The sequence below is a fragment of the Hypomesus nipponensis genome, chromosome 17 (genome assembly GCF_054491055.1).
Source record: "Hypomesus nipponensis isolate SF chromosome 17, ASM5449105v1, whole genome shotgun sequence".
NCBI lineage: Eukaryota > Metazoa > Chordata > Actinopteri > Osmeriformes > Osmeridae > Hypomesus > Hypomesus nipponensis.
Window position 1 is genome coordinate 13,411,341 of NC_140377.1, and position 15,925 is coordinate 13,427,265.

General features: G+C 43.7%; 1 protein-coding gene across 1 annotated transcript; it reads right to left on the reverse strand.

Moving 5' to 3' along the window:
- Positions 1-12,339: 12,339 nt before the first annotated feature.
- Positions 12,340-15,722, reverse strand: smim10l3 (small integral membrane protein 10 like 3). Its single transcript, XM_084677532.1, has 2 exons — positions 15,184-15,722; positions 12,340-14,861 (listed from the first exon to the last, which is right to left on the reverse strand). The coding sequence occupies exons 1-2, from the start codon at positions 15,361-15,363 to the stop codon at positions 14,841-14,843; spliced, it is 201 nt and encodes a 66-aa protein (XP_084533658.1). The 5' UTR covers positions 15,364-15,722; the 3' UTR covers positions 12,340-14,840.
- Between the last annotated feature and the right edge of the window lie 203 nt (positions 15,723-15,925).

Here is a 15,925-nt window from a genome sequence, read left to right on the forward strand (position 1 = left end):
CATAGATTCTTCGCCATTTTGAATGTTATGGAGAAACGTTTTTTCGCTACTCCTCCTTCAATTGTTGTTGAATCTTCTTCAAAATTGCCACAGATGATCTTCAGACCAAGCCTCACAAAATTTATCCCCTGGAGCTTTCATTTTTGCAACCGTTTGTTAGCTATAGCCAATCAAATTCAGCAACTGATCCGGAAAATGGAATTGAGGTCATATCTTAGCAAATCTTTGATGCATTGGCTCCAAACTTGGTGTATGGATTCATGACTTTGTTATTAAGAGGTCTGATAAAGGTAGGGTAATTTGAGCTCTAGGGGGCGCTACAATAGGCAAAATTGTGTTTTGACCAATAACTGTTGATTTGTTTGTCGTATATCAGTGATTCCCATGTCTTGTGATATTTTGGGAGATCCCACGACTGAAGCATGTTAAGCATGTTAACAGGAGAAACGTCGTCCTTTTCGTATACAGTAACTGTACACAGCAATTCCCAGCGCTGAAAATGGCTCACTGGGATAAGACGGGCTCTGATGAAGTGCAAGGTCGTAGGTTTGAATTCAGCCAAAGTCTCAAGCATGTCATGATACTGATTTATCTGTTTAGTGAAGCCAGGTATGCCACAGTAGCTGTCGAGCAGTATGATCATAATGGTCACAATAATGTTTCACCTAGAGGTGAAATGGCATGACCTATTTTAGACCTCTTTAGAACAGTGTCCCTAGTCCCTATACCAAATTTGGTGTCAATGCAGTAAAGAGTTGCTGAGATAGGACCTCACTTCTTTTATGGTGGCTTGGTTGACGACTTTGATTGGCTGATGACTTTGGCTGTTCCAGTCAAAAGTGTAGAAAAAAAAACTAACATGTGATGTCTTTTGTGAGGCTTGATCTGAAGACAAATGGTGCAAAATTTTTGCTTATTGCAGCGCCACCTAGAGGTGAAATGGCATGACCTATTTTGGACCTCTTTAGAACAGTGTCCCTATACCAAATTTGGTGTCAATTCAGTAAAGAGGTGCTGACATATGATCTCACTTCTTTTATGGTGGCTTGGTTGACGACTTTGATTGGCTACCACTTTGATTGGCTGTTTCAGTCAATAGGTTTAGATAATCAAAAAACTTGTGAGGCTTGGTCTGAAGATGATCTGTGCCAAATTTGGTGAAGATTGGACAAACCTCACAAAATTGTATATTTAAAATGGAGGCCACATCAATTCAGCCACATCAATTTGATGTGTCTGTTACTAACAAACGGTTGCGAAAATAAAAGCTCCAGGGGATAACTTTTGTGAGGCTTGATCTGAAGATCATCTGTGGCAATTTTGAAGAAGATTCAACAAGAATTGTAGGAGGAGTAGCGAAAAAACGCTTTTCCTTTACATTCAAAATGGCGGAGAATCAATAGGACTGGGTATGATGTCATAGAGTGCGTTGAACTCGTCTTGATCCAGGGAATCCAACAATACCTCATTTTGGACAATAGGGCATATGGTTCAAAAGTAACATGTGTAAACACACCTTCAACTTTGACCCATTGGTGGCGCTAGATGGTTGGAATGGGAGACGTGAAACTTGGTGACATTGATGAGTGGACTGGTCCCAAAGAGTGTGCCAAATTTGACAACTTCTGACCATGTGGTTGGGGCTGCCATAGACTCCCATGACAGATGTGTAATAATGATAAATATAGCTGCAAGCAGCAATGGAGGGGCCAAGCAGTCCAGAGCAGGACAAGGCCTCCATAGCACATGCGCAACAATGAAGTCACAGCAACCTGTTGCACTCATGCAACACACCAAGTTTGGTTGAAATATCTGTTTGCGTTCAAGAGTACTGAGTGTTCAAATTTTTATTTTTTTCTGGCATAACACCACAGGCCTCCTCTGCTCCTCATGGGAACGAAGGAACCGAAGTTTGGTGATGATCAGACACATTTTTGCTGAGTTATGCTCTCACGTGTCTTTTGCAGCTTCGCTGCCGCCTTTGATCAGCTCTAACGAACAAACGGTTTCGAAAATGGAAAATCCATCAGACACCTTTGTGAAGCTTGGTCTGAAGATCATCTGTGCCAAATTTAGTCAACATTGGACAAAATTTGGGGCGTGCAAAAGGTTTTTACACTTTTCCATGAAATCCAAAATGGCGGCTGCGTCAATTCGGTTATTATGAAATATTATCAATGGCCGGGCTTGATATCTCACAAGACATCAAGAGACAAAGAAATTACTTTATTAAGGTAAACACTTCCATAGTTATTAGCCAAAACACGTTTATGCTTCCGGCCACGCCCCCTTTTAGTCACATGACACCATTTTTGGAGGACATCCTTAGAATAAAGTTCCGAGTAGGCCTAACAACTTTGGTGTCACTGCTTCAAAGAACTGCTGAGATATGGCTTCACTTCCTGTTTGGCGGCTTTTCTGCAGAATTTGATTGGCTGTACCGGACAAACGGTTTTGAAAATTAAATATCCTTCGATAACTTTTGTGAAGCTTGGTCTGAAGATCATGTCTGGGAATTTTGAAGAAGATTTGACAAAATTTGTAGGAGGAGTAGGCTTTTAAAGGTTTTTGATAAAACCGGAAATAGCGGAAAATCTATATAACCGGAAATTGACGCCATGGTGTGCATTGCACTCTAATAATAATAATAAAACTAACAATAACAATAGGTGCCTCGCAGCTTCGCTGCTTGGCCCCTAATAATACTAACAATAGGTGCCTCGCAGCTTCGCTGCTTGGCCCCTAATAATAATAATACTACCAATTACAATAGGTGCCCCCCTCCTTGAGTCACCACCTTACCGCGGTGGAGGGGTTTGCGTGTCCTAGTGATCCTGGAAGCTATGTTGTCGGGGGCTTTATGCCCCTGGTAGGGTCTCCCAAGGCAAACAGGTTCCAGGCGAAAGACCAGACAAAGCGTGGCTCAAAAAACCAACCATGAAGAAATACAACAATGGTTCTCAGTTGCCCCTGCCCGGAAGCGGGTCACCGGGGCCCCCCCCTGGAGCCAGGCCAGGGGGTGGGGCTCGATGGCGAGCGCCTGGTGGCCGGGCCTTTTCCCATGGGGCCCGGTCGGGCACAGCCTGAAGAGACAACGTGGGACCCTCTTCCAGTGGGCTCACCATCCGCAGGAGCGGTCATGGGGGTCGGGTGCAGTGTGATACGGGCGGCGGCCGAAGGCGGGGGCCTTGGCGGTCCGATCCTCGGCTGCAGAAGCTAGCTTTAGGGACGTGGAACGTTACCTCGCTGGCGGGAAAGGAGCCTGAGCTGGTGCGCGAGGTAGAGAGTTTCTGGCTAGATATAGTCGGCCTCGCCTCGACGCACAGCACAGGCTCCGGAACCAGTCTCCTTGAGAGGGGCTGGACTCTCTTCCACTCTGGAGTTGCCCTTGGTGAGAGGCGTCGAGCTGGGGTGGGAATACTTGTTTCCCCTCGGTTCAGCGCCTGTACATTGGGGTTCACCCCGGTGGATGAGAGGGTAGCCTCCCTCCGCCTTCGGGTGGGGGGACAGGTCCTCACTGTCGTTTGTGCTTATGCACCACCCTTATTATGTACCCACCCTTTTTGGAGTCTCTGGAGGGGGTGCTGGAAAGCGCTCCTCCCGGGGATTCCCTCGTCCTCCTGGGGGACTTCAATGCTCATGTGGGCAATGACAGTGAGACCTGGAGGGGCGTGATTGGGAGGAACAGCCCCCCCGATCTGAACCCGAGTGGTGTTCTGTTGTTGGACTTCTGTGCTAAACACGGCTTGTCCATAACGAACACCATGTTCAAGCATAAGGGTGTCCATATGTGCACCTGGCACCAGGACACCCGAGGTCTCAGTTCGATGATCGACTTCGTAGTCGTGTCGTCGGACTTGAGGCCGCATGTCTTGGACACTCGGGTGAGGAGAGGGGCGGAGCTGTCAACTGATCACCACCTGGTGGTGAGTTGGCTCCGATGGTGGGGGAGGACGCCGGTCAGGCCTGGCAGGCCCAAACGTAATGTGAGGGTCTGCTGGGAACGGCTGGCGGAACCCTCTGTCAGAAGGAGCTTCAACTCCCACCTCCGGGAGAGCTTCGATCATGTCTCGCGGGGGGCCGGGGACATTCAGTCCGAATGGGCCATGTTCCGGGCCTCCATTGCTGAAGCGGCTGACCGGAGCTGCGGCCGCAAGCGGTCGTTGCATGTCGCGGCGGTAACCCTCGGACCCGGTGGTGGACTCCGGAGGTGAGGGATGCCGTCAAGCTGAAGAAGGAGGCCTATCGGGCTTTACTGGCTGGTAGGACTCCTGAGGCAGCTGATGTGTACCGGCAGGCCAAGCGGAACGCGGCTTTGGAGGCAAAAACCCGGGAGTTTGGCGAGGCAATGGAGAATGACTTCCGAACGGCTTCAAAAAGGTTCTGGACCACCATCCGGCGACTCAGGAGGGGGAAGCAGTGCTCTGTCAACACTGTATATGGTGGGGACGGTGCACTGCTGACTTCGACGGGGGACGTCCTGGATCGGTGGAAGGAATACTTCGAAGACCTCCTTAATTCCACCAACATGCTTTCCCACATGGAGGCAGAGTCTGGGGACATCGGGGGGCGCCCTTCTATCTCTGGGGCCGAGGTCGCCGAGGTGGTTGAAAAGCTCCGCGGTGGCAGGGCCCCTGGGGTGGATGAGGTCCGCCCGGAGTTCCTTAAGGCTCTGGATGTTGTCGGGCTGTCTTGGTTGACACAACTCTGCAACATCGCGTGGACATCAGGGACAGTGCCTCTGGACTGGCAGACCGGGGTGGTGGTTCCCCTCTTTAAAAAGGGGGACCGGAGGGTGTGCTCCAACTTTAGGGGGATCACACTCCTCAGCCTCCCTGGGAAGGTCTATTCAGGGGTCCTGGAGAGGAGGGTCCGCCGGATTGTCGAACCTCGGATTCAGGAGGAGCAATGTGGTTTTCGTCCTGGCCGTGGAACAGTGGACCAGCTCTATACCCTCCGCGGAGTCCTGGAGGGTACATGGGAGTTCGCCCAACCAGTCTACACATGTTTTGTGGATTTGGAAAAGGCGTTCGACCGTCTCCCTCGGGGGCTCATGTGGGGGGTGCTCCGAGAGTACGGGGTACCGGATTCCCTGATCGGGGCTGTCCGGTCCCTGTACGACCGGTGCCAGAGTTTGGTCCGCATTGCCGGTAGTAAGTCGAACTTGTTTCCGGTGAGGGTTGGACTCCGCCAGGGCTGCCCTATGTCACCGATTCTGTTCATTACCTATATGGACAGGATTTCTAGGCGCAGCCAGGGTGTTGAGGGGGTCCAGTTTGGTGACCTCAGGATCGGGTCGCTGCTTTTTGCAGATGATGTGGTCCTGTTGGCTTCATCGGGCCGTGACCTTCAGCTCTCACTGGAGCGGTTCGCAACCGAATGTGAAGCGGCTGGGATGCGAATCAGCACCTCCAAATCTGAGGCCATGGTTATCGACCGGAAAAGGGTGGAGTGCCATCTCCGGGTCGGGGAGGAGATCCTGAACCAAGTGGAGGAGTTCAAGTATCTCGGGGTCTTGTTCACGAGTGAGGGAAGAATGGAGCGCGAGGTCGACAGGCGGATCGGTGCGGCGTCCGCAGTGATGCGGGCTCTGCATCGGTCCGTCGTGGTGAAGAAGGAGCTGAGTCGAAAGGCGAAGCTCTCTATTTACCAGTCGATCTACGTTCCTACCCTCACCTATGGTCACAAACTATGGGTAGTGACCGAAAGAACGAGATCGCGAATACAAGCGGCCGAAATGAGCTTTTTCCGCAGGGTGTCCGGGCTCTCCCTTAGAGATAGGGTGAGAAGCTCGGTCATCCGGGAGAGGCTCAGAGTAGAACCGCTGCTCCTCCGCGTCGAGAGGAGCCAGCTGAGGTGGCTCGGGCATCTGATTAGGATGCCTCCTGGACGCCTCCCTGGTGAGGTGTTCCGGGCACGTCCCACTGGGAAGAGGCCCCGGGGAAGACCCAGGACACGCTGGAGGGACTATGTCACTCGGCTGGCCTGGGAACGCCTCGGGGTCCCCCAGGAAGAGGTGGTGGAAGTGGCCGGGGAGAGGGAAGCCTGGGCCTCCCTGCTTAGGTCGTTGCCCCCGCGACCCGATCCCCGGACAAGCGGCAGATGACGACGACGACGACAATAGGTGCCTCGCAGCTTCGTTGCTTGGCCCCTAATAATAATACTACCATGGAAGAGAAGGAGGCCAAATGTAGCTAATGAAGATGCAGCGCTACATAACTTATTAAATTGTAATCAGATATAAACAACTTGTTGGTTGCCCTATTATGTCCTATTATCCTCCTATTATCGTCCTATTATGTAATTTGAACGCCCTGAACGGCATCATTTGAGTAATGAGCGCAAGCGCAGGCTTATTGATTACTTAAAAAACGTTAAGTTTCATTATGCATGATAGAGGAGCCTAGTTAGAGAAGGATTTAGCAGTTTCATTATTAAAAGCCTATTTTATTAATAATTTTCAGAGTAACCTCAAACCTTTCTTTTGTTTCTTTGACCTTACATTTTCTTTGAGGGCCTAGTGGTCTCGGTTTAACATCATTATTTATAGCGACATCATTACCGGACACTGTTAGCTCGCAATGTAGACGAAGAATTCCCCTGCAACAAAGTTGTAACTTGGTAACAAGTAGCCAGCTAGAAACCGAGCAAAAGTTTGTAGCCATATAAAGGCCTATATATATAGGCTACTTGATTTGGCTGCAAGATTTGCTGATTTTGAGTGTCCAAGATTTGATGGATTCTGATCTGTATCAACAGTCTAGCCATGTAGCTAAGGCTTGTCCGGGAAGAGTGGATTTTTTTGGTCTGGAAGATCAATTTAGGCTAGTGCTACTTGCCCCGATGCACTGGACAAGTTATTAATACTCAAACAAAATAAAATGCAATGTTAGGCCTACTTCACGTTATGTGCCACTCATTACGTCTATCGATTTTATTTGAGCGAATTCTGCATCAGTAAAACGACCAACCCAAGATCTCTACAGACCAGCTAATTTCCTGCTCAACACTTCAACGGGGGCTTATTACTTGAAAGATTAATTAGGCTTCTTACGGTCGTCTCAGTTACACTATGAGGGGTGGGAAATACTGTGATTTGCTTAAGAAGGCAAATGGCTAGTAAAACATAACATTTCATAATAATTTCAGTAAATCAAGCAGCGCTGCAAGACCCAGTGAAATGTATATCCTACAGCTAAGCAAGGCTGAAGCAGGCTGATATGAATTATTTTCATGAACAGACAAAGTTTTGACATTGACAAAGTTTAGGCTGTGGCAATGAAGTTCAGGTTAGTAGTCAGATACATTCACCTATTGAAAAACTTTTGAGTAAGGGGAAAGCCGAACATGTTCCGTCGCCGTTTGACTTCCTAAACAGCTGTGGAGATGTTTTTGTTAGCTACTCATTAGTGTCTCGGGTAGGCTACAGCGTTGCAGTGAGCCGCCACACTGATTTGAAACCACAGGTAATGGTCATTTCACCGACAAATCGTTTATTAATGTCAAAATAAATCCTACAACAAAAACGTATTTGTGGGGAATGTTTATTTTAACGATTGAAAACAGATGCATCATGACCACTGTAGTGTGTGTTGCCCAAGCAACAAAGGCTAATGTCATGATGCTAATGCTTCAGTGAAATAGTAGACTACCGTTTCCGAAAGTAGATGTTTGCCCCTAATAAGAAAAGGTAGAAACACTTAAGTGGCTTCGCCGCTTCGCGGCTTGGCCACCAAATATAGCTGCAAGCAGCAATGAAGGGGCCAAGCAGCATTCAATATAGAAATTCAGTAGCTAAAAAAACAAATCATAAAATACAGTGATGTTATTTTGAGACAAAATGCACTGGCTAGATGTAGCAGCGTTGTATCTACAAAGCACAATAAATCTACTTCTTCTTGACTATAGATCCCATGACAATGAAACATTTTTGTTACTATTACACTGCTAGACAGCTACTGTGGCGTCGCTAAACAGATTATACAGTGTCACGACATGCTCGATGACTGTGACTGGATTCGATCCTACAACCTTGCGTTTCAAAGGAGCACCTCTTATCCCAATGAGCTATTCTGGATGCTGGGAAATGCTGTGTTTGGTTACTTTATAAAAAAAGGAAGCTGTTTCTCCCGTGGCGAGCTTTATCAGATTTGACCCAAGTATAAACAGCTGTAATTCAGTCATATTTTGACATATTAAGGTTATTGTGGTAAGATGATGATTAAATTACCTGCTCGTGATGACATTTCCAAAGTTTCGACTCCATACGGTAAACCGTCGCAGAGACAAGGCCTCACGTCCGCTTTGGCGTGCTCTTTGTTGAAATCGTTTGCGCGTTACTCATGAACGGTTTGACTCATCGATAACTTTTTGTCGGCATGGTCTGAAGATGATCTGTTGCAATTTTCATTAAAATCTGAGCAACGGCCTAGGAGGAGTTTGAAAAAGTTGGCATTTCTTAAAATAACATACAATGACGTCACAGGGTTCAATCGAATCGTCTGCCTCCAAGGAATCCAATGATACCTCAAGTAAGAAAAACAGTCTCACAGTTCAAAAGGTGTGGGCGTAAACGTACCTCCAACTTTGACGCCTTGGTGGCGCTATATAGCTTCACGGATCGACATGAAACTTTGCGGGCGATAATCAGGAGACCGTTCCAAATCAATGTGCCAAATTTCAAAACTTCGCACCAATCGGTTCTATGGGCTGCCATAGACTCCTAGTCCTAAGTATAATAATAATAATAAAACTAACAATTACAATAGGTGCCACAGCAGCTTCGCTGCTGCTTGGCCCCTAATAATAAAACTAACAATTACAATAGGTGCCACTGCAGCTTCGCCGCTGCTTCGCCCCTAATAATAATAATAATACTACCAATTACAATAGCTTCGCTGCTTGGCCCCTAATAAGTACAAACCCTCAGATGGCTTTGCAGCTTGGCCACCAAATATATCACATTGTCCCGTGTCCACCATTTTGGGCGTCGGCCAGGAATTTTCATTAAAAACATTATTTTTTGAACTCCTCATTTGCCGTTGCTCCTACATGTAATCAAATCATTTTCAGACTACAATCACCTTGATTTGTCACAATACGACTGAATTACAGCTTTTTATAATTGGGTCAAATCTGACAACGCTTCCCACAGGAAAAACGGCTTACTTTTTTATACAGTAACTGAACACAGGAATTCCTAGCACTAAGAATAACTCACTGGGATAAGACGGGTTCCTCTGTAGTGCAAGGTCATAGGTTCGAATCCAGCCACAGTCATCACGCATGTCATGATACTTGTCTATCTGTTTAGTGAAGCCAGGTATGCCACCGTAGCTGTCTAACAGTATAATCATAATGGTAATGATAATGTTTCAATCTCAGGGGATTTATACTCAAGAAGAGTCAGATTTATTGTGCTCTACAGATGTGTCCTTTAACATCTAGGGGGCAATCCTGTGTCTGACACATGTTAACTTGTGATATCAGTCCAATTGATGACGCCATTTTGAATGAATTAATAACACTTTTTTGTCCTACTCCTCCTACAAAATGTATCAAATATTCACCAACTTTAACACAGATTATCTTCAGACCACAAACACATTGACATATCGAAATAGGACTGAATTACAGCTGTTTAAATTTGGGACAAATCTGACAACCGCTTGCAACAGGAAAAATTCCTTATATTTTTATGCAGTCACTGAAATCTGATTTCCAGCACTGAGAATAGCTCACTAGGATAAATTGGTGTCCTGACAACGTCAACGTCAGAGTTCAAATCCAGCCAAAGCTGACAAGCTTGTCATGTCTCTGATTCTCTGTTTAGCGAGACTATAAGCCACTGCAAAGGAAGCCAGGTAAACCGCAGTCACTAGATGTTGAAAGTTTCTTCTGGGTCATCTGACCTGCTTGGCCACCACATTGCTGCTTGCAGCTATATTTTATTTTTATTCCCCTTAGTATTAGCTAGACCCCCCTTAGTATTAGCTAGAATTTGCTCCTTTTGTATAGTTAGTCCATATATTTAAGTTTCAATATTCCTATATGTTTAATGTATGCACCTCCCTGCCAAAGTAAATTCCTTGATTGTGCAAACATTCATGGCGAATAAAATCCCTTCTGATTCTGATTCACGATAGCAGTTAAAAATTGTGAGATTTGCATAGGAAAGAGGCGTCAATGGACTTTGAAGTTCCCTGTATGACTATTTTACAAACCAAACGGTCATTTTTCAACTATGACAAGGTAAAATTGGTTTTGCAATCAATTGACCCTCTAAAATGTTAAGCCAAATAAAAGGACTGTTCTCATGGAAGCCATAAAGAAATGTCACAATATAAGGACTGAAATAGAAACTGTTGTAGACATTTTTGTCATATGTATATATGTATGTGTATGAAATCTATAATCTTCTATGTTCATTGGTAAGAGACAGGAAGTCTGGGTGACCTGAAAGAGTTCTTGTCACCTGGGGGGGAAGAGATAGTTGGTCTAAGGACAATGTGGGTTTGGTTGTATTGTTCTTGTCACCTGTGTTGAGATAGATAAATGGATCAAGCTGCCCTGACTCTTCCTGTTCCATAGGTGATGTTAATTAAGTTCTTGTTTGAAGATGGTCACACAAAGGATAGTCGACCATTTGACTGGTCAACCCCTGTGGCTTTATTATCTACTGCTCTGGAGAGAGCTGTGACAACAAAGAACTTTGGGACTCTTAGTGGAGATGTATTGTTTCAAGCTGTCACTAAGTTGAGTGAGCCAATCACAGAGTTTGCTATATTGATTGATTGACCTTACAGAATGCCATTGATCTCAAGTTTATATAAGGTTGAGCATGTGTGATAGTCTCTATCACTCTTACGAACGATATGTGTGGATGAAACCTCCTTTGTTAATGACTGATCAACAAAGCTTTGTTTAAACATGTAATTGTAAAGTCTTAATAAATTAAATTGCAACCGCCATCTTCGACTATGTTCAATCTACACAGTCCAGCAAGAATTTTCTTTCACAGTTTGGTGCCGAAACCCGGGATCCTCGTCTGCTCAGCGTTTAACAGACTTCTCTCTCTGATGGCGATTTGATCAATCCGGCTGGAAACGGCTGCCTTAAACTCCAAAATTTGACGGAGACAGCGGGGCCGATTCTGAGGGGGTTAGACTGTTTTGCGCTGTGGCTGACGCGGGATCTTAAAAGAACAGGTGAGATAGTCTGTTGGCTTCTGTGTGATTGAATTGTCTAAATTTGTGTTGTTTTAGGCTATTGCCAATGATTTGGTTAAGTTCATTGGTAGGGCAGAGGCCGGAGGAAAACTTTGTCCTGTGCGGTTGAAGTCCGTACAAACTGGGAAACGTTTGGAACGTTTGTCCTGTTGCGTTAAAGTCGCACGAAAGCATGCGGGGTTGCGTTGACGAACGCACAAAAGGGTAATAATTCACGTGACATCGTGTTATGTGTCTTAAAGTCCCTGGGTACAGAATGCCATTGATCTAAAGTTTATATAAGGTTGAGCATGTGTGATAGTCTCTATCACTCTTACGAACGATATGTGTGGATGGCACCTCCTTCGTTAATGACTGACCAACAAAGCTTTGTTTAAATCAAATGATCGATTTTGTTGGCAAAATAATATCACAAATCTCCCTCCCTTCTCTCTTTCTCTCCATTTCTTTCTCTTTCTCCTTCACATACACACACACTCCAGTATTTCACTTTTTAGGTCAGGTTACATGCAAACCTCAGTACTTGATCTAATCCTTGTAAGAAGAATGTTTGCATGCAACCCTCCCTTTTAGTTAACAATATAAAGCTCAAATACAAGATATATTTGCATAATCACCAAGAGGAGCAAAACTGCTTGAGGCCTTTCCACAGATCATCCACACCTACTCTGTAACTGTGGCATTTAAGCTCATAGAGTGCACATCATTGAATCCAAAGAGATCATGCCCCGATCCTATTTTTAAGACAAACATTTATTCCAGTTAGAGGATTCACATTTGTTTACATTTAGTGTTTCTGTGGCAGCTAATCCATTCCCCTTGCACTGAGGAGTATGGGAGAACATGAATGCATGTGACCACTGGAGTTGTCACTAATGTTGACTGATGGGTGTCCCTTTGAGGCAGGGTACGTAGCAAACCGCCCCAGAGTGTTTGATGCACAAAGAGCAAACTATCTGATTCTGACTTCTATTCTGATTAACCATCCCTTTAACTGAAGATGAACTGTCAGGTGAATTCTTTCATCACTGCCTTTGATCAGAAAGGCCTTTTACAAGAATTATTTGAATTATAATAGAGTCTCATCAAGTCTGGGAGCCTACTTTTCGAATAAATGAAATTACAATTTACTTATGAATCAGTTTGAAACAGCATGATGTGCAGACAGAAATACGATTGCAGGCGCACCAATACTCAAAATGCATGAAAAGTCATTTCTCCATATTGAGGTTAATTATCACACTGTGTTACACACATTCAAAGCAACATATGGATACAACACACACACACACACCTGGGTGGCCTAATAATCAACCCAAGCCCTTCAGTGAAATGTATGTCAAAGGTCCACACACTATAACAGTCCCAACATGCAAGTTAAACACAACCACAAATGCCTAAAGCTAAAAAATTACCACCCATGCTTTTAGGTTGAATTTAGAGAAAGTATAGCCCGGTTTATCCATAATATATCTCTCACTCTTGCTCTCTCTCTTTCCTTTTTAAAATGTTAAACCTATTAAAATATTTTCCTGTGTCAAATCCCTAAGAAATAAATCATTTTTTCCCAGGGGAAGGAGGCAGAATAGAATAGATGGGTTGTCACATGGAGAATTAAGAGTGCAGTTGCCTTGACAACCCTGTTTGATTTTACACACTATTATATATGAATATATAACTGTAATAGCCTGGCTTGGAAATTACTGTGCAATAAGTTTTTGCAGGGCACTGTTCACATAGTGAGACATGTAACAGCAAATAGCTCTTTAAACTAATTTAATGGCAACTAATAACAGACCACCATTGTGTTAGAACGTTAGTATAACATCCTGGTTGCTTTGATTACAATATAAATTCCTATTCACTATAACGGTGAACATCAGACAAATTAATTCATGATCTTCCCAAATAGACATAATTCGCTCTTTCATCTTCATAAAATGTGACAGTTGTTTAATGGAGTTGAGTGATTAAACGTTTTGTAGAAATGGTCTGACTTCTTGTGGCCAAAGATGGTACTTTTGAAATGACCAGATGTGGGTCCACGACTGAAGTCAACAATCTGCATATCTTTACATTTGTTTGCTTTTCGAAAAAATATTTACTGTGCAAAAACCTTGCACACCAATATCTGTCTCCGAATAATCATTTAATGCGTTTGGTCTAAACACATTGTGTAAGATAACCAATGGAATATGGAAAGTTTCAATTTAGCAGAGGCTCTACTTTTTGCATATTTGTATGCAAAATCTTTGGAAGTATAAGACATACGCATTTTAGCATACCCAGTGTTTTGCATTGACGTCAATAATGTCCATCCAAAACTATATAATACTCTGAGGGCTACAATGCTGTAATCCTGTCAAATGGATTAATGATTGACCTAAAAATCTAACAGTCTCATAGGAGTTCATCTGCTTTAATGACATGATCCCATCAACTAGCTAGCATTGCCTCCCATTATGTATTGCTAAGTAAAAGATATGTGAACTGGACTGAGTTCACAAAACATTTCGCACCCTGAAAATTGTGAACCTGAAAAAGTGGAGAATTGGAGCTCTGTTTAAAGACTCTATGAATATTTTAAGTATTTTAATTATAGTTATTAGACCAGAAGTTAAATTATTACTTCATAATTTAAGTAGGTAAAATCCTACAACAATATTTAAGTTTTTAATACAGACTATAAGAATTTACAAATTCATTACAGAGAAAACAGACATACAAATCAAAGCATATCCAACAAAATTATAAAAATGATTTTGAAAGTATCACTATTGAAACGCCATAAAATCTAGTTCCACAAGACCTTGACAGATCTGCACACTTTTTTCTTACATCGAAAAATACCAGTCATTGTGTAGATTATGTAATGAGATAGCTTGTACTGTAACATTTATGCCCCGACTCCTTGATGGACAGAAACCCGTTTTAGAATTGTCCCAAGTGTAACAATCCCCTCTGCTTCTTTACACCTCCCTAACACTCAGTTAGTCAAAATTGCTACAACCACTATAAACAAAAAGCATGCTCTGGTTTGTGTCATGCTGTGTGAGATGCTAGAGGAATAATTGAATTTTAAACTATAGGACCTCTAATGACATAATTCCAGTTTCCCCTTCTAAAAGTGTTTGCAGGTGACTATACTTTCTGATGATTTTCTTCATAACAGCACTCTGACAATTAAGGAAGGAATGAGAGAAAGTCCCAGAGACATTTGTTCCATTGTTGGCATCATTTCCATTCTTAGGTCCTTGTGTCTATGACAGAAAAGGCAGTATAAAATTCCACCAGTCATTTTTCCCTTTTTCTTCAGACTGGAGACCTGACTCCAGAGCATCAGGTGGTGAGATGGCTGTGAATCAATACACACTCACATCCATTCCTGCCCCTGCTATGGATGTTTGCATCATGGTGACCTTCCACAGCAAAGGCACTGGGTTCCTATGACAAGGGCTGAGCGAGACAATGTGTCTCACTGCATATCGACATTAGTGCCCCCCTTATCCACCTTGTAAGTTAACTAGATTCAGCTGAGTCTTTGAGAAGTGCAAGATGACCATCACATTAGTGCACAAAGGCCCTCTTGGTCTGACTGATAGCAATGTAAACTCAATGAATTTCGATATGGACCTGTAAGTGAAAAGAAGAAAAAAAGTCAAAGTCATGCCAAACTGAACAGGTGAGTGAATGTTGCTACAAACGGCATTACTTATGTAAGCAAGACAAATCGTGTCAACATCCAACGTTCAGATTCTGTGTTATCGTGGCGTTTTGGGGTAATTAAATGCTAAACAATTGTAACCCAGTAGCCTATAACACTGAATGGGCGGATGCTTTGCAAATTGCATTTATTGATCTTGCCAGGTTAGCTGAGCCAATATTAAAATATTAAATTACACTACAAATAACTACAAAATAGATGCAGCACGGATTGTTTCATTTAATTCCCCACCTGCAATCGCACGTTCAACATCATGGACGCAATAAGGTAAAGATACGGAAATCTGATTCGGAGTCGCCATGCCAAATCAAAAAATATCAACAAAGTCCTCGTCAACCCTTTTGAAAACACTCCGTACGTCCGACCAGCAGACCCCGAAAAACGGAACACTAAATATGACAGACCCGCCATAAGACGATGTCTATCACGGCAATCACAGCTAAATTATTAAAACTAACTTGCTAGTCAATCACACGTAACAATGAATCTTTCCATGATTGCCTGACACCTGAAAAACTAATGTCTTGAGATCCAACCCAGCCGCTCGTATCCCGTTTTGGTTACACGGAAGATAAACAGTGTGACCCACGGAAGTAGGCTATTTTGGTGTTACATAATAAAATAACCGTGTCTCAATTGTTTTCGTTTCGCAACATGGGCTTAGTTGTGCGTAATTACACATACGTAATGAATATCACTTTACAGATGACAAAAATTGTCATCAATTAATGTCATTTGTATAAATTTTTATTGGCGCATACGGATTCTCTCTGGAAACGGTCTACTACGTATTCTGATTTAAGATTACTTTTACTTACTACTTTAGGCCTTCTTACATTATGTATCAATTTACTTTTTAGCATTTTAGTGTAGTTCGATTTCCCGAATCGTCTTCATTTAGATCTATCACGATATAGGTCCCAGTGGGGCAACTGTCAGTGGAAATGTTTTTCTTTTTCCATCTCATCAAATA